This window comes from Zootoca vivipara, chromosome 2 (genome assembly GCF_965207765.1).
Source record: "Zootoca vivipara chromosome 2, rZooViv2.hap1.1, whole genome shotgun sequence".
Lineage (NCBI taxonomy): Eukaryota > Metazoa > Chordata > Lepidosauria > Squamata > Lacertidae > Zootoca > Zootoca vivipara.
The window spans coordinates 52,142,408-52,166,555 of NC_142584.1; the positions used below are offsets into that span (position 1 = coordinate 52,142,408).

General features: G+C 41.4%; 1 protein-coding gene across 3 annotated transcripts in view; it reads right to left on the reverse strand.

Moving 5' to 3' along the window:
* Positions 1–10,354: 10,354 nt before the first annotated feature.
* ARHGAP26 (Rho GTPase activating protein 26) overlaps positions 10,355–24,148 on the reverse strand; it is a 212,389-nt gene continuing 198,595 nt past the window's right edge. For all 3 annotated transcript variants that reach the window (XM_035105360.3, XM_088663139.1, XM_088663141.1), the window contains exons 21-23: positions 23,775–23,885; positions 17,569–17,660; positions 10,355–12,290 (exon numbers count right to left, since the gene is read on the reverse strand). In XM_035105360.3, the coding sequence (XP_034961251.1) occupies positions 12,202–12,290; positions 17,569–17,660; positions 23,775–23,885 (292 nt within the window). In that variant the 3' untranslated portion in view covers positions 10,355–12,201. The remainder of the gene's footprint in view (positions 12,291–17,568; positions 17,661–23,774; positions 23,886–24,148) is intronic.

Consider the following 24,148-nt stretch of genomic DNA (forward strand, 5'->3'; position numbering starts at 1 on the left):
AAGTGAGGTTGCATTAAGAGGCCCAGAAGCACCTCCTGTTACCTAGAAAATCATTCAACATCTGATCCTCTGTGCTGCTGGGTAGTGGTGGCAAGGGCAGCCTTGGGCTTCTGCTCAGTCAGACCTTATGCAGGGGGAAAAAACCCTGCCCCATCCTTGGTTTAGGATCAATAATAGCCACAAGCAGCCTCCCACAACCTGACGCTCTCCAGGTGTCCAACTGAAAAGCCCCTCAGCCCCATCTGGCATGGCTACTGGCCACAGATGGGGGGGGGGAATATGTAGGTCATCAGGTGGGGGAAGTCTGGCCTAAAGTGCTGGGGTGGGAACTTATATACTTCTGAAAATGATTGAGAATAGAGTGTGCTGGTTGCTCCTGGTTCCTGGCATGGGGCCACGAAGTGCTCATTTGAGTAGATAAAGAGGTACTGCTACAGTGGGAAGGTAAACGGCGTTTCCGTGTGCTGCTCTGGTTTGCCAGAAGCAGCTTTGTCATGCTGGCCACATGACCTGGAAGCTGTCTGCAGACAAATGCCGGCTCCCTCAGCCAGTAAAGTGAGATGAGCGCCGCAACCCCAGAGTTGTCTGCGACTGGACCTAAAGGTCAGGGGTCCCTTTACCTTTATGTTGTTGTTGTTGTTAAGGGAGGTTTTTAATGTTTGATGTTTTATTGTGATTAAATTCTGTTGGGAGATGCCCAGAGTGCCTGAGGAAACCCAGCCAAATGGGTGGGGTATAAATAAATTGTTTAATTTGTTGTCATTATTATCATTATCATCATCTACCCACTTGCCTCACACAGAATGCTCAGGACCAAAGGCAGGCCCTGACTGAGGTATTTCCCCAGCTGTTAAGCCAAGTTAGCAATCATCAGTTCGAAACGAGGACACGTCTCCAAAGAGAAAGTATCAGCAAGCAAAACACCTTGTTGCAAAACACCAAGTCCCTTTGGAGTTATCGGTTGCAAAGTCCACACAATACCTGTGGTCAGCATTTAGGGTGATAAGCTTCTTACACAAAACAAACTCGCCATTGGAGCAGCCAGGCAGAACACAAGTTGCCATTTACACGAACAAGCAGAAGTGAAGCAAATTGATCACCCAAATTTTCCCACCTGTTAAGGTACACCGAAGCAAACCCTTATGTCGCCTGGGTTGCGTCAGCTTATTTCATTTCTCTTTTATCAGCAGTTATCACAACCCAAACAACCATTTAAAGGGAGAGGCTGGCTAGACAGCTGGACTTTGACATGGTTAATTTTAGTTACGGTATTATCACTGGGAGATCGACAAGCAGCCACACTCTCTCTGGGTGGCTAATTCCCTCTCAGCTGCTCCCCTCTGAAAGAATCCAAGTGCTTCCTCAGCCTGGATACATCATCTCTAAACTATTCCCATGCACTGTATATTTCTTAGTAAGGTGTGCTTGCATTCTGTGCTGAGAAACCTTTTCTAAATGGAGAGGGAGGAAACGGGGGGGGGGCACCACTGCCTAGTGCAATACTACAGCGGACCCGTTTGCCAGAATGTAAAATGGATGCACTGCTGAGCAAACCAAGAGGTTTTAAGTCCCTTAGGCATAACCAAAAATAAATTACTATATATAATTGACAGCACAGGAAAACAAAACAATTTAATTATTGACTGAATGCTTTTCTATCTCTCCTGTGCAAATACACTAATTACTGAAGCAAAAGCATGTATTTTATGAAGTCTTCAAGGTGTGCTTCAAGGTGTGGCTCCGAGCTAAAAGATTGTGCCACATTTTTGTCTTATGTGCACAAAAACAAGCTGCAAAACTTATCAAATCCTCCCCCCCCCCCGTTCAAATGGAGGCCCTGGTAAAATGGCCGCTCTGCCCCACACCCCACAAACATGCCTCTCCTGCCACTGCAACATAACGGAGAAAGCCTCAAACGGCAGGCAAGTTAGCCACACCACACTCTCGAATTCTCACAGCAATAATAATGGATTATGCAGATCAGCATAATCTGAGCCTCCAGTGCTCTTGTCTGGGAAACAGCAGATGGCCAAGGACCTTGCTGCCCTCATCATTTAGCACAGTTCCCCTTAAGGTCCTGATCAATGTGGCATTAGAGAGAGGGAGCGGGAGAGAGGCTGTGAGCTTGGAAAGGTCACTGGCTCCACTGTTTGCTTTATGCTCTGCACTTTCTGCTTTGTGCGCCGTCGCCTCTTTCCCTTTCCCTTTTTGATACGCAATTAATAACGCAAATCAAACCAGAACATGGTGCTGGCATGAGTTCAATGAAGACTCACATACGGCTGGTTTAAAGAGCCCCTCACAGGAATACCTAAAGTGCCCTTTAGCAGAGGTACATAAAATACATCTAAGAACAGAAGCAAAAGTAACAACTCAAGAGGCGGCTGCTCACACACAGCTGAGTGATGTGCAGCTGGATAAACTGAGCCACCCAGGCTATCACCCCAAAGGATTTTCAGGTTTCCACGTTTTTAGTCAATGCAGTAGAGAGGACTCAAATGTTGTTTCTCTGCATGAACATGCAGAAAAGGAGGGTGGGGAGGGAAAGAGGTCGGGATGACTCCAAATATTTGTTTACACCTACTGCCCACATAGCTAAGCTCTCTCCAGATGTATTTCTGGAGGAAGAAAATGTCGTTGGAGTTTGTTTAAAATATTTCCATAGCTGGGTAAACAGACGATGTCACAGACAGAAAGCTGCCAGGCGTCACTTGCGAGGAATGACCTGACCAAAAGTGGAGCAATGAAGTCATTCATATCACAGGGGAGACACTTCTCTCGCAAGCCCTTAGCAGGCAGCACTATGCGAATGACATTCATTCCACACAGATTCACCACACGATTCTCATGATGAGCAAATGGAAAGGTAGCAGGAAATAAGGAGCACAGGTTAGCATTTACGCTTGGTCTGGCTAGAGGGCTCCTGCCAACTTCATTTTCAGTTTCACAAAGGCTGGCTGTGGGGCCAACGCAGATAATTTTACAATCCCAACTTTTGTTTGTAAAAGGACAGTTGCAACCCGGAAAGCTCTACAGCCCTACTAAGGGCAAATATTAGCATTGCTAGCATAGGAGCTGAGGGGGCTCCGCCCGCCCCAATATAATATTTGAGGGCGACAGGAACCAGAAAATTAATGGATATTGCCATTCAAATGATGTGTGTGCACTGTGTCATGAGAAGGGCTTACCTGCCCCCACTCCACCCCCATTGTTTTATTCAAGTTGGCACCCCTGATTTCTAGTGAAAACCTCCCTTGAGAATATTTCTCCTGATTCTTCAAACTCTGCTGTGTCTTCACCCACTCCTTCCCCAAACAGGATTGTCTCACACCTGCAGGAGACGCTGCAATTATATTCAGGATATTCCAGGTTTATGGGAAGTGCCACAAGGCCTTCTGCTCTTTGGGGAAAAAATCTCTTGTGTGGAAAGTGATTGATTGCTCAACTTTCTTTTGTTGTATTTCCACGGCCAACATTATGCAAAGGCAACACAAGGAATCTCTGTCTTGTTTTAAGCTTTTGGCAGTCACAGCTACAGAGAAGCACATTATAGGGTGCTTCCAGATGCGAGTTTATTGTGAAATCTGTGCTGTTCGTACACACAAGATTTTGCAGCATCCACATGCCAGCATCAAAATGCCAACCTGTTTAATTTTAAACTGCATGTCTGTTTCCACGTACAGTACAGTTGCATGCAGAAAGCATGTCTGAACCTCAACAGGAGCTGTTCTCTCAAAATCTTCATATAGTGCATATGGGGATTACCTCATAAACAATGATTGCAGTACATAATTAACTTTAACTAATAATAATAATAATAATAATAATAATAATAATAATAATTCTGCAATGGTTTTGTGCTACACTTCTGTATCATTATTATTCATTATGATCCAAATGGAAATGGCTATTCCTCCATATCCCCCAAACAAGTCTCCATTTTATCCATTGTAAAATATATGTATGTGGGGGGTTTTTATATATAAAAAATAAGGTGCAGCTGCACAGGTACAAACATACCTATGCACATGCCCAGAACAGAACAAGGCAGCAGAGTGTGGAAAAACAGTGATTGAGGGGAAAGGAGGAGGGAACACAAACCTCCATCCACTATAGGAACCAATTCCTATATTGTAGGGGCTTTGGCCTCCACAATAAAATATTTGAAGTGGCTGGGCTCCAACAAAGCTCCCACAAAGCATTCCCATTCAAATGAGGTGTGTGCACTGGGTCATGCGATTGATTATGTGGGGTGGGGATTACCTGGGCCCCCACAATTTTATTCAAGTTGGCATCCCTGCCCCCCACTGATGTGCAATAGTAATGAATATCTGGAAGCACAACTATTGAGTTCCAGGCCCAAGACATACATGGTACCATGTTCTCATCCCAAATACTCTCTCTCATGAGTCATTAAAGAAAAGCAAGCTACAGAAGGATACAGAATCCCTCCTTTACACAAGGACAGACACGAATAGAATAGACTAACCTACCAGGACACAAGAATAGGATAGACTAACATACCAGGTCCTCCTTTACACAAGGGTACCAGGCCTTTACAGAATCCTTCATTTGCACAAGGATAGAATAGACCAACATACTGAGCAAGCAACAATACCTCATTTCAGCAGTTGGGAGCCCCGGGGATGTAGCAGCAGAGTAGATCTCAGTCTGGCCAAGCTATACTGCACCTAAAGCATATTAAGCTTTCCTCAAAGTCCACCCCCCTCCACTCCGGCTCAAGCCCTGTGTTTTTTAAGCTACCTTCACCTGTCTTGATTGTTACTACCTTCACCTGGCTTTGGGATTTCTAGGCCAACAGGCAAGCAAGGTAATTAACCTACAGCTGGGCTCTCTCTACACAAGAAGTGCTCCTGCAAGCAACCAAGTCAGCATTAGAATCACTGCTGTTGAGTTCATGGTGACAGGAAGGGTTAATTGTGCAAGGCCAGCTACACCTCCTTGATAACAATTCATTTTCCACATTGCTATAAGAACACACTCTCATGTGTGTATCTGAAGAAGTGTGCATGCACACGAAAGCTCATACCAAAATAAAAAACTTAGTTGGTCTTTAAGGTACTGCTGGAAGGATTTTTTTTATTTTGTTTCGACACTCTCATGGGTCAGGGAAAGCCTGAGCAAGTTAGTGTATGTATGTCTTTACAAGCCATGTGAAGCAGTAGGCTGTGTAATATGAAGATTTTGTTGCCACCCATTGCCGTTTATCACATTTTCAATTTAATTTACACTCCCTTCAACAGTAGAGAGATGGTTGTGAAGGGAAATTCTTACACTCTCAATGAAACAGCATATTGTATATGGTCGTGGCGTACAGTGAGTGTTGAAAACTCTCAAGGCAAAGAGCGCCTTTGGGTGTTTATCTGAAATTAAGATTTTACAATTTGCCTAACACTAACCATTTGTGCTTCTTGGGCCTCTAGCATTCTTCCACACCTGTTTTGTAAGCATATCAGCTTTGCGTTGACAGATAATTTCTTATACAGAAAATATTTCATGGGGAAAGAGTTACTCTCTTGTTTCGAATTGAAAGTCCACATGAGCTCTGGTGTACTTGTTTTGTAACTCATATTTAGTCAACAATCCTAAACACACTTACTTAGAAGTAAATCCCTCTGAAATCAATGGAACTTCCTTCAAAGATCATGGTTCGTCTGGCAGTTGTATCTACATTCAGGCAGGACCTGTTTATTAGCATCACCAGGCAGTGCTACTTGAGCTCTCTGTGTTGATGACAGGTACCTCTGGTGTGATGATTCACGTTCAGGGATGCTGGCATGGTAACACATTCCAATTCACTGCTCTAGGAAAGATGGCAAATTTGTTGATGCTGTATCTTGGGATCGTTTAAGCAACTGGGACCATATTCTTGCCCTCATCTCCTGCAAGGATGGGTACAGCTGAACCTCAGCTTGTTGTACAGGTGGCTTTGTGAGGATTTGAGATCATGAATAAATTGTAGTCTTTGAAGAAAACCCCTGGAGAACCACTTTTATTGACCAGGGATTATGATTCATTATAACAATTTGCAGCGGGGTAGCCGAGACCACTACTGCACCACCCCAACAAAGTGTCTTTGTGGCGCCTTAAAGACTAACTCATTCATTAGAGGAAAGTCCATAGTTCCGTGGTACATTATCTCCTTTTATGCAGATGTACCCATGTCAATCCCTGGAATCGACAGGTAGAGTTGGGAAAGATTCCTAGATTCCTGCCTGAAGTCTTGGGGAATGAGTCAGAAATGCATGATGCTACTTCTAAATGGAAGTTGGCCTCTCTTTGCATGCATGGCGTAAGCCCTTTCCCAATCCATATAACTCTTTCCTTCCTGACAGCATTGTGAAAGAGAAAGAGAAGGAAGAGGGAGGCGGCTGGGCTCCCCCCCCCCTTTTCAGTCCACTGATTCCATGCTACTTTGCTTCATGAAGACTTGTGTATCAGCCAGACAAAAGTAAAATAAAAAAACTGCTGGGACCACTAATGTTTATGATCAGCTCATGGTTATGGTTTGAGAAAGTCAGACTGCAAAAAATAAAGGCTGCTTAACAGCAACAACTTTACAAGCACGGTAATGTATTGGAAGTACTAAAGAAAACCAAATCTGAACTTTCACACACTGGTACTTCCTTGCAAATGTGTTCAAAACGAGGATTTCTGTGTTAGAATAGGCATGTATTAATCTGAGCATTTATGGCATTTTAATGAGAACTGAATACAGATTTCTAGGACTTGTATCTATTAGAAGTTCTTAGGAATTATGGAACATGCACCTTAAGTTATTTAATGTAATTTTATACTGTAATTATGTGATATAAAAATTAATGGTTTTAAATTACCAATTTGTTATTTAGCCAGTAGGATTTTCTCTGGATACCTTCCTCGTCTAAAACTGCAAGATAATGAAGGCAAAGTTATGATTAGTCATACTGTTACACATAAATATTTGCATTTTGGGGAAACTGCTGTGAAGAACCACAAAATATCTACTCAACTTGCAAAAATAAATCCTCAGTAACTTACTTACCAAACTGCCGATTGTGTTGATTTTGGTACGGTGTTAGCATTAATCCGCAAAAATATGTCCACATGAAAAGGTGAAACAGCCAAGGCTGCCATAAAATTTTTACCTGGAAAAATATTTGCTCAGACAGTAATGCTTCCAGTCATAACTCATGTTGCTGGTTCATATTTTTATCAGGACACAAACGGCTGAAAACATTTACCACCTTGGTTGTGTGTGTTGCCCTTCCTTAGTAGGATCCAGGTGCGGAACTATTTAAAAATCTGAGGGAGAAATAGTACATTCCTTACCATGAATTTCCTGTTCTCTGTGGTTACAGGAGACTATGTCCCCTCAGAACAGGAGACAAGGCCAAACTCTTGCATTTCAGCCAAACTCTTGCATTTTGTCTTCCAAAGGATCTTCGCTGCCAGCACAGACCAGGCTGAAAAGAGCAGAAGAAACCCCTCAGCCAGCTACCTCTCTCTGTGTGTGTTTGTATGTATGTATGTGTAGAGACCCCTCAGCCAAAAGAAAAGAAGAGGGCAGGAGAGAAGGCAAAGGAGCCTCCTGAATCTTCCTCTCTCTTTACATGCATAATGAGGCAGAAGTTTGAAGATGTGTTGGCCCAACATCAAAATCAGTGCTGAGGAGAACCCTCAGGGATTCAGAGAGGACAGCAATTAATAGCAATATATTACTTTTTCCTCACTAGGCGGCATTCTAAATTCTTGGTGATCTCCAAGCAGCCATGAGTGGGGCAGGCATAGTTGTAGATGGATGCGAGGAAAGATGCCTCCGGCACTTGAAATGAAAATAAGAAAGCCGTATCTTGATTTAACTCCTGATAATATAATGCGTTGCTCTTTCGCTGCTCAGCAAACGATGAGGCAGAGGGAGAGAGGGAGGCATTTAACACATGAACATCTCACTAAGAGGAGCTACCTTTCAGTCAGGACGAATTCCCCCCAATTTCTATCACATTAGCCAAATAAAATGCCTGCCTTGGGTGTCGAAACCCAAACATTGGAATGTTAACTGTGTTCAGCTTTGTTTTCAAAGTGCTTTCTCCCAAATGTTATATTTCAGTAAACATGTGACATACAGTATCTGGGGGTGGAGGGAGAGGGAGAGAAGAAATGCCAAAACTACCATAATAGTGTGGCGGTCAGAGCTTAATTTCCAGTTGTGTGTGTGTATGTCTGGCTGCCAAGAACCTAAGCTATCTTCCCCAAATATAAGATTGATGCTTAAGGAGCTGCCATTCTGAATTAATTTTCCTAAGGGCTCTTGTGATCTATAGACTTGAAGGGGAAGGGGCACATTCGAGTTTTTGCTACCTAATACATCCTATTTTATATTTCTCTGTCCTGTGCCATTTAATCCGAGGGCCAGATTTACCTCAAGTCCCTGACTGTGAAATCTGGGATCTGATGAATAGATGGTTTGCAAGGCCATTCCATTATTATTTCTTTAACAAGCCCATGGGCTTTTCATTCTTCACTTGGTTTCAATGTGCATTGTGTATCATCCCCCAAAGCAGGCATCTCCAAACTTTGGCCCTCCAGATGTTTTGGACTACAATTCCCATCATCCCTGACCACTGGTCCTCTCAGCTAGGGATCATGGGAGTTGTAGGCCAAAACATCTGGAAGGCCGCAGTTTGGGGATGCCTGCCCCAAGGGCTTCATAGTCTTGGTTTTCAGGCTGGATCGCTGACAGGGAATTCTGCTGGAATATTTCATAGGTTTCTTGGACATCTTCTGCATATGAAGAATGAGGCATTGGAATTCTGAGGTGTTAGAATGGATGGCACCTCTTTAGGTTACAGGTAGAGGGTGTCACACCTTTGAATGCTCACCTGCATGCGGAGCCCCCATCACCCCCACCTTATCTTTCAGGGGTTTAAAAGGAGGACTACATTCTCTCTCCTGGATATGCTAATTCTCTACTAGTGGACTTGTTGTTGTTTACATTGGAAGCCTAAAGCGGTACCATCCATTCTACCATGTCAGGATTCTACTACCTCATTTTCCTTTAACCACTGACCACACATGAGTTCCTCTTTTGAAAACCCTCTGCACCAGACCTGCCAAGCACCTCTGCAGTTTCAAGTAAGGACTCTTGATTTACTATGCGCCAAGAACATCTTAAAAAGAAAAGTTCAAAATGCTGTTGCTTGAAAACATAAGGTATGCTAGTAACTTGTAAGAGAGAAGAAATTTCTTACTTATTAAAAAAAATGTAGGAACCAATACGTTTCTATGTAAAAAAAAAAGGCAGTCTGTGGTAGGATGACATTCTGAGGTGGAACAGTATATTATATGTTGTTCTAAGGGTTTGGTTTTTTTAAAAACTTAACATATACACAAGCCAGCTTCTGAGGCCGCACTGAAGAAGCCTGAGTCCTTAAATCATCCCCACTTGTGCTGTTTTGTTATTGAGAGTACCTGATCCCATCAAACTGCTTTTACCCCCAATGCATAGTGTTTGAAGTGTGTGTGTGTGTGGGGGGGGGAAGGAATCAGAATCATAGGGATAATAAAGGCAGTCTCTCAATTATGTCCACCTGAAAATAAGTGGGCTGATGTATTGGGAGCAGAGAATGCAAGTACCTGCACTTATCTCCCAGCAGCAATAAAAGCAGCTTGGTAGAGAATTTCAAAAAAATTAAAAAAACAAATACACCAGTTATAGCATCAGAGATTGCATGGGTATTAAAAGAGCACAAGAGAGAGTCTTAGCTGGCTCAGATGTCGCAAGAAACCATGGATAGGAGGAGCAGGCGAATGGAGGCCTCAGACACTTGTGCTGCCCCCTCCTCCTGCAGTACAGAAACAAGAAATTCAACAATTCTCTCTTCTGCCTTTGATTAACTACAGCTTGTCATGTTGTCAAATCAAACAAACTGTGATTAATCATAATTATGGTTTGGTAGAAACAAGCCAGTGTCAAGCAACGGAGCTGGCTTGTTTCAATAATGTTAAGATTAACCACAGTTTAGTGTTCAGATGAAATCTTAAGGAAAACCCCAGAGATGAAATATTGCATACAATACGTATATTATTTGTTCAATAAACACTAGAGCTTTGAAATGAACAAAACACAATAGAAAAATACACTTACTACTCTCCTTCAAAGATGCCTAAAAATATTTACAAAAATGGAAGATGTGCAAAAGCTGCTGCCAGGTATAGGTGCCAAAATGAAGGAGACCAGGAAAAATCATTTTCTCTAATGTTGGTGTGTAGATTTGTGCTTGCCTCTGCATCTCTTGTTAAATATGTTTAAATGCTGACTGAATACCTAGTTTATTACACTTCTGTTAAAAAATCAGAATATATAAAAACTTTACTTCACAATATTTCAAATCATCATATTTACATCTCGAATTCAAAACAGTCAGTGAAACATACAGCAATGTGAACACTCAAGAATTTAAGATTAAATTAAAAAAAGCATACAAACATTTTAAAGCAGAAGAAGTCTATGGCCACTGAAATATGATAGCACAGCAGCTGGGGCATGGGGCAGGGGAACCACAATTCTTCAGGAAGTGCCAGTTTTTCTACTTCTGTAAGTGGGCCAACTTTTCAGTTTCAACTAAACACAGTCAAAACTTTCAATTTCTTTTTAAAGCAAAGCATGGTATCTGAAAAGTTTGGCTTTTAAATCATGTCATTAAGTGTAAATTATACAGCTATGCAGACAATATGCAATTTAGAACAAGGGTGCATCTTCCCCAAAACAGGTATTTCACTGAGAAAGGCATTACTGAAAGGCATCAATGAATAGGTGAAAACATCAATCCTAATACTTCATATATGTGTGTTTTCCAGCTTTTTCACTCAGCTGCACAATAAATACAATATTCTAAGACAGGTGACTGTGTAGAGGAGGGGAAGGGAACCTGCGGCTCTTGAGATGCTGCCAATGGGCAGGGATGATAGTTGTAATTCAGTGGCATCGTTAATGCTAAAGGTTCCCCACCCCTGCAGTGTGTATCATGTATCACACACACACACACACACACACACACACCAGGATACAAAGCAAGCAAGGGACATAATGACAGAAAGTATTGCTGTGAATGACAGAAGCTGCCCACATCAAAGATAGGCCCAAGTGCACAATAGGTTTTGGATGCTTGTTTCTACAAATTTGTGCTAGTAAGTGACAAGAGAAGGACAGCAAGTCTCTCAATTCTGTGCTATTCTACAAAAGCCACTCCTTGTCCCCCAAGAAGGAAATTCCTGTTTGAAGAGATTGCAGATATTTTAGTCTTAGCTCCTCTGTTGTTGTGTGGTTTTTAAAAAGAAGCCTTTATGAACTTTGGTCCAAAACATTATATTCTTCATATTGCTGATGGATATTTTTTTTTGGGGGGGGGGGAATCACAGTTGCTACACACACTCTGAAAAAACAGTCAGATTCTGCTGTGTGTCTTGCTTGGACATTAAAAAGTTAAAAGCATTACTGTAATGCAACTGCTGTATTGTTTTTGGTCTATGTAGTGAAGCAGTTCTCATTATTGGAATTATTTATGCGTTGATTGTCCAGGATGGCTAATCTCTGCAGAAGAAAGCCATTAGTGTCTTGATGTATATATAAACATTATTTTCACCTTCTGGAGATAAAAGGAACAGACATGGTTTCCTCCAAGCAAACCGGAGGTTTATTTTGGCCAGCTAGAGGAAAGCGCAGGGGGTCTAATTTTTGTTCATCTAGCATTCTCTGGATGTTACCTGAGAGGGCACCAACAGATCAGTCCCGCAATGACTTTTGTGATTTTGTGCAAGTAATTCCAGTTAAATGGGGCTTGGTATCAAGCAATCATTTTAAACCACCTTTACACACACACACCTTGCTAATATCGTGCCCTCTAAAACAAAACACAATTTAGAAAGTGGGTGCACACCTTTTGTAGAAGAGCGGAACAATCTCTGCTGAAGTTCCTCCCCCTTTCACATCCACCATTTCCTGCAGTGTCTTTGTACAAACATTGCATTACATAAGGAGCAACATACATTATTTACATAAACATTCATCTGAACAGGCACCAGAGTCCTTCACCTTTCTTTTCACAGTGGCAAACAGCAAAAGATCTACAATACTCTAATCGGCAGTTGTCATGGATACCATGTAAAGCTCAGCAATGTTGTGTGTGAATGGGTCCATAGTTATAGAAACTCCACATAGTTCTCAGGGATCAATCCTGTTTTTCCATTCAAGGTTCCTTCCAACCAGCCAGGCTCTTGAGATGGATGAACTGAGAAGAGAGTTGAAGGTTATTAAGTCTATAAATCCCAGACTTTAAAATAGAACTAGAATGTTGACTAACTTTTATATTTCCTGTTCTTCCTGGCTGTAGGAGAGTTTCCTCACCAGGATCGACCCTCCTCCTGGCCACAGACAGACAGGGTTATCCTCCAATTAAGTCTTTCTCTGAGAGGAGGGGCTCCACATAACATGCCTGAGCAGTGTATTTTCCAACCCAAAACAGCAACTTAGCAAACCTATTACCTGTATGTCTAAATAGCAAAGAGTTAAGAAAGAGTGAGGAAGATAGTTGAGAGACATCCCTGGATGTCTCTGCCTAACACCCTAAATCAGCTAACAGAGAGAAGAGTGCACTACTGAAGAATGAACCAGACGACCCTGAATCTACCAGGAAGAACAGAATGTTTATTGGTCAGACAACATTCCAGTTTCTACCCCTAGTGTCCAGAGAGACTTCTATAGAGTTTACAATCACTGTTGTGATTGCAGATTACACAGGAGGAGGAAAAGGAAAGTAGTAGTGAGGGTGACAATGGATATGATCAAACATACATATGCATTTACACTTTGCTTCAGTAGGAAGCAAGGACTAAGGGGTTAAAGTCTCTGGCATCATCTCTCTCCATTCTCTTGCTGAAGAGCCTAAATGTTTATGGTTCCCCTTGCTCATTTCCCTTTTCTGTAGTGCTGAGGTTTCAAATTCCATCTTTCTTCCCTTGTGGCCTATTCCTCAGCCTAAAATTTCCTTCCATATTATCTTGCCTAGAATTCATTCCCACAATCTCCTTGTCCCCACCCTCCCCACCCTTTTCTTTTTTTAAGCTTTCTATGTTTATGTAGTTAACAGACATTAGGAAACTATATTCCTGTTTGTGAAAGCCATCGTGATGACAACAGGGTTACATAAGCCTGGTCATACATTCCAGCTCACAGGAGGAGGAAGGAAGGAGGAAGGAAGTATTATCAAGAGGCCATTGCTGTTTCTGTGCAGATAATGCTAAAAGCCACTCTTGGGACTGAACAGGGCTTTATGGGGAGAAAAAATCTGGAAAGATAACCTTCTATACTTAAGAAAATTAAAGCACTTATTCTCTTTCTGGCTTGCTCATTAATGGGATTTCCTATGCTCGACCTGGTAAATAGTTTCCTTTACTGATTTAAACTCTAAGATGGCAATAGACACGAGGACAGCCAAGCAGCATGAAGCATGCCCCGAGATAACTCCCCCCCCCTGCAAAAAGATGTTTAGGGTAGCGTGGGTTCCATGCCAAACTTCCACAAAAGAATGCTACCAATATATATATACTTTGGAGCAAGTAAAAAGTTAACAGCAGAAGTGTGGCAGTTGAACTTGAGTTGCGCACCAGCGTGCAATTTTGTGCAATTGAAACACCCCATTCTGCTCCCTGCCCCGCCCTTTTAGTGACATCTTTTATGACGTTTCTGGGTCAATTCCAGGTTTGGTGCTGTGCGCGTTTGCACAACTGTACACATATTGGTCATGCCTAAAACAGGGGTTGGCTGCAAACCTAAACCTGTGTTTGGGAATTAGGTTAATCTATCAAATGAAACACAAAACTTCCAGAGTAGATTTGAACATGATTTTATGCCAAGAGATGAGAGGTCAGCAAAGTAATAGTACTCTTCTTCCTCCTTACTTTTTTATCTTGCCCTTCCTTGAAGGAACTGAAGGCAGCAACCATGGTAGGAATCCCACCATATTATTTCCTCCTCACCCGATTGATAGGTTTTCAAAATGTTATCAAAATTTAACACAAACAGCAACCTTACAATGGCAATGGATTTATTATAACTAGAATGCTTAGTATGAAGGTTGCTTTTACTTATTCATACTCTATACTGCTCTCTCATTTTGTTCTAGCCCACTAATGTATATGAGGACAAGAAAAATGCTTTTATATTTATTGGGTGAGGGAGCAGGAAGAGGAATTTGAGTAAGTATACTTTTTCGTACAAAATTCAAGACATTTTATTTCAAAACTGAACATCGAAGTCCTTCTAATGGTTAAACAAGCAAAACAATGAGGCACTTGGGAACAATAGATCTCTAGGTTGGTTTGGAACAGACTTCCTCAAACTGCGGCCCTCCAGATTTTTTGGCCTACAACTCCCATGATCCCTAGCTAGCAGGACCAGTGGTCAGGGATGATGGGAACTATAGTCCCAAAACATCTGGAGGGCTGAGTTTGAAATTCCTGGTCTGGAATTTCTTTCTCAGACTTGGAATACAAATTTACTTTTTAAGAGGAAACTGTGTACATATCTTAGGAAAGGTTTTTAAAATGTCAGCATTAAGGAAATTCTTACAGTCTCTTCTTACAGCCTTAGTCAAATTTACATGTTTATATTAAAATGATTAATGCAATTGGTTTTTTTATTATCCTTTCAATTGATTTCCACATTGTTCCATTATTATATTTAGATCAGAACAGGATAATGTATAGGAGAAGGCCACCTGTATAATCCTTGTTAGTATTCTCAACATGTAAGGTTTTTTGGGGTTTTTAAAACAGTATTTAGCTTTAATGTCCCCCACCACAGTCGGAAATCTCAGCTTCTAAGGAAGATGGTAAGAGGGGCGGATGAAATTTTGCAGTTAAACCAAGGAAGGCAGAGAAACATTTGGAAGGGAGCATGAGGGTAATCTCATAAACCCCCCTGCGATGCAGAAATATTTTGTACAGGGCTCAAACCCATGACCCTGATATTTAGAGTTTCATGCTCTGTTGACTGAGCTACACTTGGTCTATGGTATCGAAACAAGTGGCTGTGAAATTATATTGTGTGATATCCTGTTGTGACCATCTGCTAGTGCAGTAAAGTCCTGCTTCCTTTCTACAGTAATGGTTGATTGTGCCTGAATTGAGAAAAGTAGTCACACCACCTACTTACCCTTATGTTTCTCTAGTCAGTAAATGTTGGAGTTATGGAGACAGACCTTTCATGACCTTTCATGGCTTTTGGGGTGTGTGCCTGGATTTAATGCCTACTATTCTGGGATTCTACTCTTGTTGGAGTATAGAAGATTAAGAAGAACTACATGTTTGCCTGAGCTATGGAAAACCTTACTATTATGATATTTTCCCCCCTGCAGCTAATGGTTGCTGCCATGGACAGTACCACCATCTCTATCTGCCATATCTTTACCCTGAATTCACCTCGCAAACTGGAAGTTCCCATTCATTGTAGGGGTGTGGCATGACCCTGATGTCTCTCAAACCACCTCCAACCCCTCCTACTCAGAAACTGGGATGCCACACAAATGAAAAAACAACAACAACATTTGTTTGTTACATTATACTAGCTGAATAATGACCATGTTGTTTGGCAGCATGCCAAAAAGGGGGGGGCATCAACTATAAATGATAAGTGCTGAAAGGCCCTCAATGCTGACATTTATAAACCGCCTCTCCAACAATAAAATATACAGTATAAAGTATACAGCCCCCTACAGAGTTATTTAAACGCGGGAAGCAACACTAAATAGTCTGCCCATCTTTGCTGTGATCATATGGCAGGCTTAAATAAATAAATAAAACTGAACTGAAAGAATGGAAGGAAATTCTGTTGCACCTTTCACTGCATTAAAAAGATAAGGAGGTTTCCAAATACTTCACTGGTGTTATACAGTTAATAACTTTTGCAAAAATTAGAGATGTAAGTTAATCAACTCTGTAGTTGGCAAATTGTCGTTCTACATGCAAATGTAGCTATTATTATTATTATTATTATTATTATTAAGGAACCTAAGGAGGGAAAGGTACTCCTACGCATGATGATTTGAGCAAATGAATCAAAGAGCATGAAATAACGAACCACTGTTACAACTGAATGTGAAAAAGGTGAGCAATTGGCTGCTTTTCTCCTGGCCAGAGACGGGATTCTCATAGACCATACTTTTGCTACATACGGTCAGTTTGACTAATGAGAAGCAGACTAACATAGCTAGTTTGACTTGCTATCTCTCACGCAAGATTATAGCTCCAAGTTGAAAAAGTATGGCAAATAAAAAATGTGCTTCATTTGACATGATATTTGTCTTGTTAAAAACTATTTTTAAAGTGTTTTCTCTTAATGCAGCAATTATAAAATGCACTTGGTCACATTCAGTAGGTCGACTGCAACATAGTCCTAAGTGAGGTAACTAGGCACGGAATAAGATCCATTAGCACAAGAAGACTCACTTCTCCTCTCATCCCCCAACCTGTTCTCGGTTTCCCCCCAACCTTTCACAGCATATTTAGGAGGCATGGGGACAGAAGAGGGGGAAAAGTCCCATTGCGCTGAGCGGACCTCATTCTGTGTACACAACAACCTATCTGAATCTAGTGAATATTATGCAAGTTGTCTCTCAGTGTGGCCCAGCTGATTTTTATCTAGCAACCACTGTTTGTTCAATATAAACAGCCTTTCTCCATTTGTTCTGCTTTTTTGTATGCCTAAGAGCCAGGAGAGAGCAGGCTACTAATCAGCAGAAAGTTCCAAGAATTCTATCTGAAGCCTGCAGTCTTATAAATAGATTTATTCTCTTCTTCAGCATCTTTCGTTTTTGAAAAAATGGTAAATTATGGCCACTTCTTCTCTCCCACTCTTCCTCACTTAAACCTGTTAAGAGTCTCTGTCCTCAAACTCACAGGTTTGTCCACCTGCCATTTGGTAATTTTCAGTGAGTCTTTTACTCCTGACCAACTGACCCATTAGCAGGTATGGATAAAGATGACACTGCTAACGTACCCATGTTGAATGAACTGGGCTGGTATTTCTAGTATATTATTATCAATCCAACTGAAATCTCTTCAATATTAACTGAACTGACAACCTGCAGTTAGAAATACAGCCAAATACTTATGTGGTTGAATAGAGTTTTACAAATTTCAACATCCAGAAATTAGCCATGTTTTCTCCTGTTAATTATTCCTCATTTTCCCACCATAACTGCCCTATGCCAGCAGCTCTCTCTCCTCATTGGGTTCAATTGAGTATTTACCTTTGCAACCCCAAAGATGCACAAACTGGTGTGCAACATATAGATTTTAGCCCATATGTTCCCAATTAGTAAACATCAGGCAGTCAGAAAGATGTAGTCTGTATCACCATTTGTAACAGGATGAAGTCTTAAGATTACTCAGTGGGAAACACAAGCCTTCTCTCTTATTACTCAATGGGGAACACAAGCCTTCTCTCTTGAGAAATCACCATTCACTCTTCTTTGTATTATGTAGGACTGGCCACACATGGATACTCACCATTATCAAATATGGTGCCTGCAGTGAAGGAGAGTTCTGAGTCGTGCTCTGCTTTGCAAGCATAGAGTGCTCTGGCTCTGCGGAATGGAGAACTGCAAAAATAATAACAAAAGAATCAGCACGCAGGAAGGTTTGACATGTTTTGTGTGTGTGTGTGTGTGCAGACTTGAGAATTTCTAAAGTATTTTCTCCTGAAGAATCCTTGAAACGTGGATCAAAACTGCCAGATGGCAAAATGTGGAGGAAAAGAGGAAACACAGGTCAAGGGAAAGATAAAAGGAATAATATTCAAGATAACAGCAAGCATATTTAGAGGAAGAGAGAGAGGGGGGGGGAGGGATGTAACATTTCCTCTCCAAAACCAAGTTTCGTTATATTGGATTATTTCAACATTAACTGCTGCATTTGGGACCAAGGGAAGCCCATGGTTGCCCAATGGAATGAGCAATACTATGTCAGGGAGTGATGGGCATTTAAAAGAAAAAAAGAATTATAGGCAGAGAAAAGGAATCAACTCTAAAGAGTCAGCTGGAAAAACTTTGTGTGTGAGTTTCTGATAAGAAACATAATCCAGAGGCCTGGCTCCTGGTTGAGGCTGACGTAACCAAACTCTGCTAGCAATCTTTCCTTGGCATTGTAAATCATTTGAACTGAGGTTTCGTTGGTAATTTTTCTCTCTAGTTCAGTTCCAAGGCTCCCATCTGCTTGAACAGTACAATGCAAATTTCCAACCCCGAGGAAGCCTTTCCTATAGTGATTTACCTGCAGTGGAACCTCCATGCCACAAACCACAGTCCTGCCTACTCACATGTTACAGAGGCTTGAGAAATAAAGCACCATCAAACTGGAGTGGCAGCTGCTAGTAAGCCCTGGATATGCTGCCCCATGAGTGATCTCTTTGCCTCTGGGGAAGAGTGGCAGAATGAGACACATTTTCCCCAACAAAGCTCCTGGTCCTGCAGCAGTCAACTGTTGCTGCTGTGACAATTCTTGGATTTCACCCAGTCAAAAAAGCTTGAGTGAAAGAGATGGAGCCTAGGTGAGGCACTCTGATTGGTAGAGCTATGGCAGCTTCCTAACTGTAACTGGAAACTAGCAGAAGGTGACACCTTTTAAGAAGAGGCCTTTAAGCCCTTTTTTCTCAGTCACTTTAGAGAGACCTTAAAACCCAAAGCATTAAATGTCCTTTTGCTTAGAGGGCATTCACCAGTATGATTAATCTGCATTTTAAAGGACAACTGGACAGCTAAACAGCAAGTAATGTAATCCACCAGAGAGCTCAGAGGCATCATCATCATTATTAGGTTGGATTGATTTTATTAGTTTTTTTGGACTGACAAATGTCCCATACTCCCCCCCCCAAAAAAAAAATTCATTGAAAAACCTTTTGGTCTGGAATTTGGATACACACAAATCCTTCCACTGGTTTCTCATATTTATTTTTTTTCCTCCTTGCAGATTAGCCATATGCCTGACTGACTGTGTTAACACAGCATTTTTTCCCCATTAGCAAAAAGCACATTTGTTAAATTTGAGCGCCTTTACAGTCTTTGAACATCCTCTGCTGACAAATGCATACAGGGAAAAACAGATCACCTGGACAGCAGCATAATTAATGTCAGAAAATGGTAGAGAAGTTTCATTCCATTCCAGATCAGGAGATCTACAATGGAAGTTTGTTAAAGCAGCCAACGATTATTGCATATTAACTGTAGTTAAGCAGAACCTCCATCTAATCATCTATCAAGTGTTTCAACTAGAAGGAAGGCCAATGGGGGATCTCCTAATGCAAATAATATCTTTCAGGCAAGATTGTCATCTGAGAATATGGTTAAATTCTCCCTCCTTCCCTGCTGTGATCACAATAATTATCACCACTAGTGGATGCTTTAAAAAAGAAGAAGTGTATGTTAACAACACATCTTGTTTGGTTCTTGTCTAAATTGAGATTAAACTATGAAAAAATCCTAGTCTTTTTCTGGCACTAATTAGTGATCCTTTATCTTTGTAAACATTATCAAGATGGTTAAGAGAGTTAAATTCAACTGCTGCAGTTTCCCATTGATTAGATATAAAAACTGACATTTAATGCACACAATCACTCTAGCATATGGCATAACAGCAGAGTAAAAATATATTAGTGTGAATGAATGGTAGGAACAGAAAGCTACATACTGAACATACCCAGTGATCGTTACAAAGTCTGCAAATCCAAACCTAATGAATGGAAGACCAACCCACCCAGCACTACTTAATGACTAGGACCAAATCATTCAGTGCCTCAAAACTGGGTATAGAATTCACAAGGAGGCAATTTCAGAAGGAGGCACTTTACTAAAAACATTTCCAAGGAAAACATTTAGTTATGTAAAGAGATTGTGACAATTGCAGGCTTCCTACTTGTTTCCTGTTCAAAGCTTTGAGACCAGGAACAAGACACACTTATTTAGAATTTTTCCTCATCCCACAAAATCTCTAATTGAATCGTACTCACCACACCTTGGCAACAACAAAAGTCTTACATTCAATTTAGGATTCCTGTTTGAAGACCACATTAACAGGAATATGATAATCAAAAGCAATATTTTGCATTCAGATGGATTCAATGAATAATAGGAAAACATAACACCTGAAAACATTTCTATTGCAATATGTTTGTGTGTGGAAATTAATTAATACGAACCTTGCATTCAAGAGTCTTGCATGAAGGGTCCCTCCCCAAAAATGTTCAGAATACAACATTTTACTTAAGTCACTATGACCAATTATGGCTTATGTGCTCCATGAAACCAACATGTTGTGTCAAGTGGTCTGTCTGGATTTGTAGAACACCCGCAGGAACGAAAACAAATGAGAAGGGGAACTCCACAGAGACATTAAACACAGTTTAGGGAGATGGGAAGCAAAGCCGGCAGGGTGGGGGTCCACAGGGGAAGACCGTGCATTAATTGGTAATTAATACAAGTTACAAGAACAGCTTTGAACAATAAATTGCCACTGCCTTGTTCTTTTTTTTTTTTTTACTGGTTTCTTTTCTTTGCTGTTATCTCAGTGTATGGTGCTGCAATGCCCTCCCTTTCCTGCTGCAGTGCCCTTCATAGCCCAGCCTGGATTACCAAGGGCATTAATGAGCCCTAGATATTTCTGATCAAGCTGCTTCTTCTTTTTTTAATTTCTGCCTCTGAGCATGGCACATGGCCAGAAAAGCACTCAGTCGAGTTTTGCCCATGTGACCTTGTACAGTTTATGGGAAGAGTGAGAGATTCCCTTGTGTGCGCACACACCCCAGACTCATAATGACAGCAATTCTGATTTTGTTACACTACACGCAGCATTGTATCAAAACTAAAATGTGACATAGCCACCTTGTAGGGGTATTTAAATTTGCAGATTTAAGGCTTGTGAGTGGCTTCCAATTAAAATTACCATACCCTGGCCAGAATGCATGTGTCTTTTCTGTGCCCTGTTAATAAACTACAATGTCTAGCATGCATCCCTGTAAAAAGCAAGCAAGCGAGAGAGAGAGAGATAAGGAAAAAGAACAAGGTTATTAGCTGATTGCATAGAGCTCCTACTCAAGGTTAACCCTGAAGAATTTTAAGACATCATGTTAACTTCACTGCTTAGCAAACATCTGAAGGAATGCAGAAGTCTTCATCATATTGTGTTCCAGAGTAAGGACGGGTGTTGCCATTTCAAGGTTACATACAGCAATGAATTTCCTTTGACCAATACAGTACCAGGCACCAAGGCTGCCCAGAAGTTCTGTCCCTGATCCAAAGATATATCTGTGGTTGCTTAGTAGTCAATTGCATCCTGCACATTCTCAGAAGAACAGATACTGAAATCAGGTTTCAGAATGAATCCTAGATACACATTACAGCACCACAAGCAAGTACTGTAACAATTTTTACACAGGTGGCAGACACACGATACACATTGTATGTGGATTTCCATCGCTGTCACAGAGCATCCTGCCACGGTTACTTGTAAAGAAAACTGTTTTCTGTCCAGTGTAACTTCATGATCATGAACCCTACGCTATGCCACTTAGTAAAGGGGTTTTAACTCCAGTTACAGTGGTGCCTCGCTAGACGAATTTAATTCGTTCCACGGGTCTTTTCTTATAATGAAAAATTCGTCTAGCTAATCCCATAGGAATGCATTGAATTTATATATATATATATATTTTGCCCATAGGAACACATTAATTGAATTTCAATGCATTCCTATGGGAAACCGGGATTCGCTAGATGAATTTTTCGTAAAACGATTTCGTCTAGCGAGGCAACCTCCACTCGAAAAATCCTTTCGTTAAGCGAAAATTTCGTTAAGCAGGGTATTCGTTAAGCGAGGCACCACTGTATTGTCAATGTAAGCTAAGGAAGCTATATAACAAAATATATTTTGAGTATAATATACAAACAAGCTCAAAGAATCAAACCTACTAAGATCAAAGGATGCACTTCCTGCTTTGGGCTCAACTTGTTGAGTGGAAGCTAATCAATATAGGGTTGGATGGATTCGTACATTTCTGCTCTATGTAACTTTCACATGTGTTTATTCGCTGGTTCATCTCATCTGTCATGTAAGAATTAGTAACACAGCTCCAGAAGTGGTGCTTGCTTGTATTGAATTGAAAAAGAGAAAAATGTTCCTAGTAAAGGTAAAGGTAAAGGTACCCCTGACCATTAGGTCCAGTTGCGGACGACTCTGGGGTTGCGCGCTTATCTTGCTCTATAGGCCGAGGGAGCTGGCATTTGTCCATAGACCGCTTCTGGGTCATGTGGCCAGCATGACTAAGCTGCTTCTGGCGAACCGGAGCAGTGCACGGAAACGCCGTTTACCTTCCGGCCGGAGCGGTACCTATTTATCTACTTGCATTTGACATGCTTTCGAACTGCTAGGTTGGCAGGATCAGGGACGAACAACGGGAGCTCACCCCGTTGCGGGGATTTGAACCGCCGACCTTCTGATCAGCAAGCCCTAGGCTCAGTGGTTTAGACCAAAGCGCCACCTGCGCTGTGCAGAGTAAACTAATGCATGGATGCAGGCATCTTAATCAAGGCACACATCTTGCCATCATGGAGACCATGCATTAGCTGAGTTTGTCCTTGTGATTGCTCTTGCATTTTCTGCAGTTGTCCCCCAAAGTGGATCAGGACCCAGGTTCATTTTCAACTTTGGATTCCCTTCCTCTGGACTGTTTTGCACAATTTTTTAAAATTGGGGGTGGGATGCTTTTTCCTGTGCATTTTGTACACCTGAAAAATTCTCCTTGAGTATATTGCTGGATTAAAACTGCTAGAAAAACTGCAGCCAATGGAAATAATTAGTAAACCATGTTTCTAGCATGGGCTACCCAACGGTTGTTGAAATATAAGGTTAGCTTGTAAATGAGAAGAGGACACTATCTCACATAAAGATAGTCCAAGTCCTGGGAACCAATGCTGGGCAAACATTTGTGGCTGCCATTCTGTACTTACTTACCTGGGAGTAAGCCCCACAGAACTCAGTAGACATGTATAGGACCACTCTTGGAAATAAATGAAGACTGTAATACTATTGGTCTTTTGCAACTATATCCATTCTTTGGCTGAATGGGCCTGAATTTTAAGAGGTCAATTAGTTTTTGAATGTCTGTAAATGGTTGGTATATATTTACCCATATTAAATGTTCCAGTTCTCATAAATGTCACAACCTCACTGCCTCCGAAACCCTCTATTCTCACTGACACAACTGAATCTGAAAAAAGAAGAACTGGACTGTAGTTAAATGTCAGGTTTAAAAGAGATATAATGCATTTTTTTATCTGAAACTATTCATATTTGGGGAATGGAAATGAAAGCTTACCTACTGCAGAGATGGTTTTAGTCAGTATCAAGCAATTCCAGCAATTTGGCAAATATAAAACAAAGTCAAACACAACTAAAGGGGATTCTCCAAAGCTGCGTTAAGAAGAAAGCTAAGGTTGACAGTGCTTAGATCACTCAACCAATCACTCCTCTGGAGGTCATGGAATGTTTAAAAGTTTCCTTTTCTGATGCCTGATGGCAGCTGAGGGATTGTGACAATCTGGTAACTAAAACAAGCTGGGCTGCAGTGAGGAAGCAACGTAGGGGAAAAAAAGCTTGTAAACATAAAATATGATAGCAGCAGTGGCAACTTAATTGAGCAAAACAAAACCCTCAAACCTGCAACAGACCTGATGGGGGATGAGTCGCTGGACGTAGAGGAGGTGGGCATAGGGCTGGATGGTGCGGAGAACATAGGCCAGGACGGTGAAAGGGGTGACGTTGGACTTGGATTCTGAGGGCTGCAAGACAGAACCGGATAACTCATCAAGACACAGGAAACCACAACACAGACAGGTACACACACTTAAGGTGCTTGGGAAATTTTCGTAGCATCAGAGGAAAGTACAAATGGAAATGCTGGGAACTCTGGAAAATTGTTCCAAGACTGGAGGTTTGTTTATCCACATGCAAACACGTGTGCACACAGCCACGCCTCCCCATTACACCTGGTTTGTCATTACCTGGCTGGCAATGACAAACCTTACCTTACCTTGCCTCATTC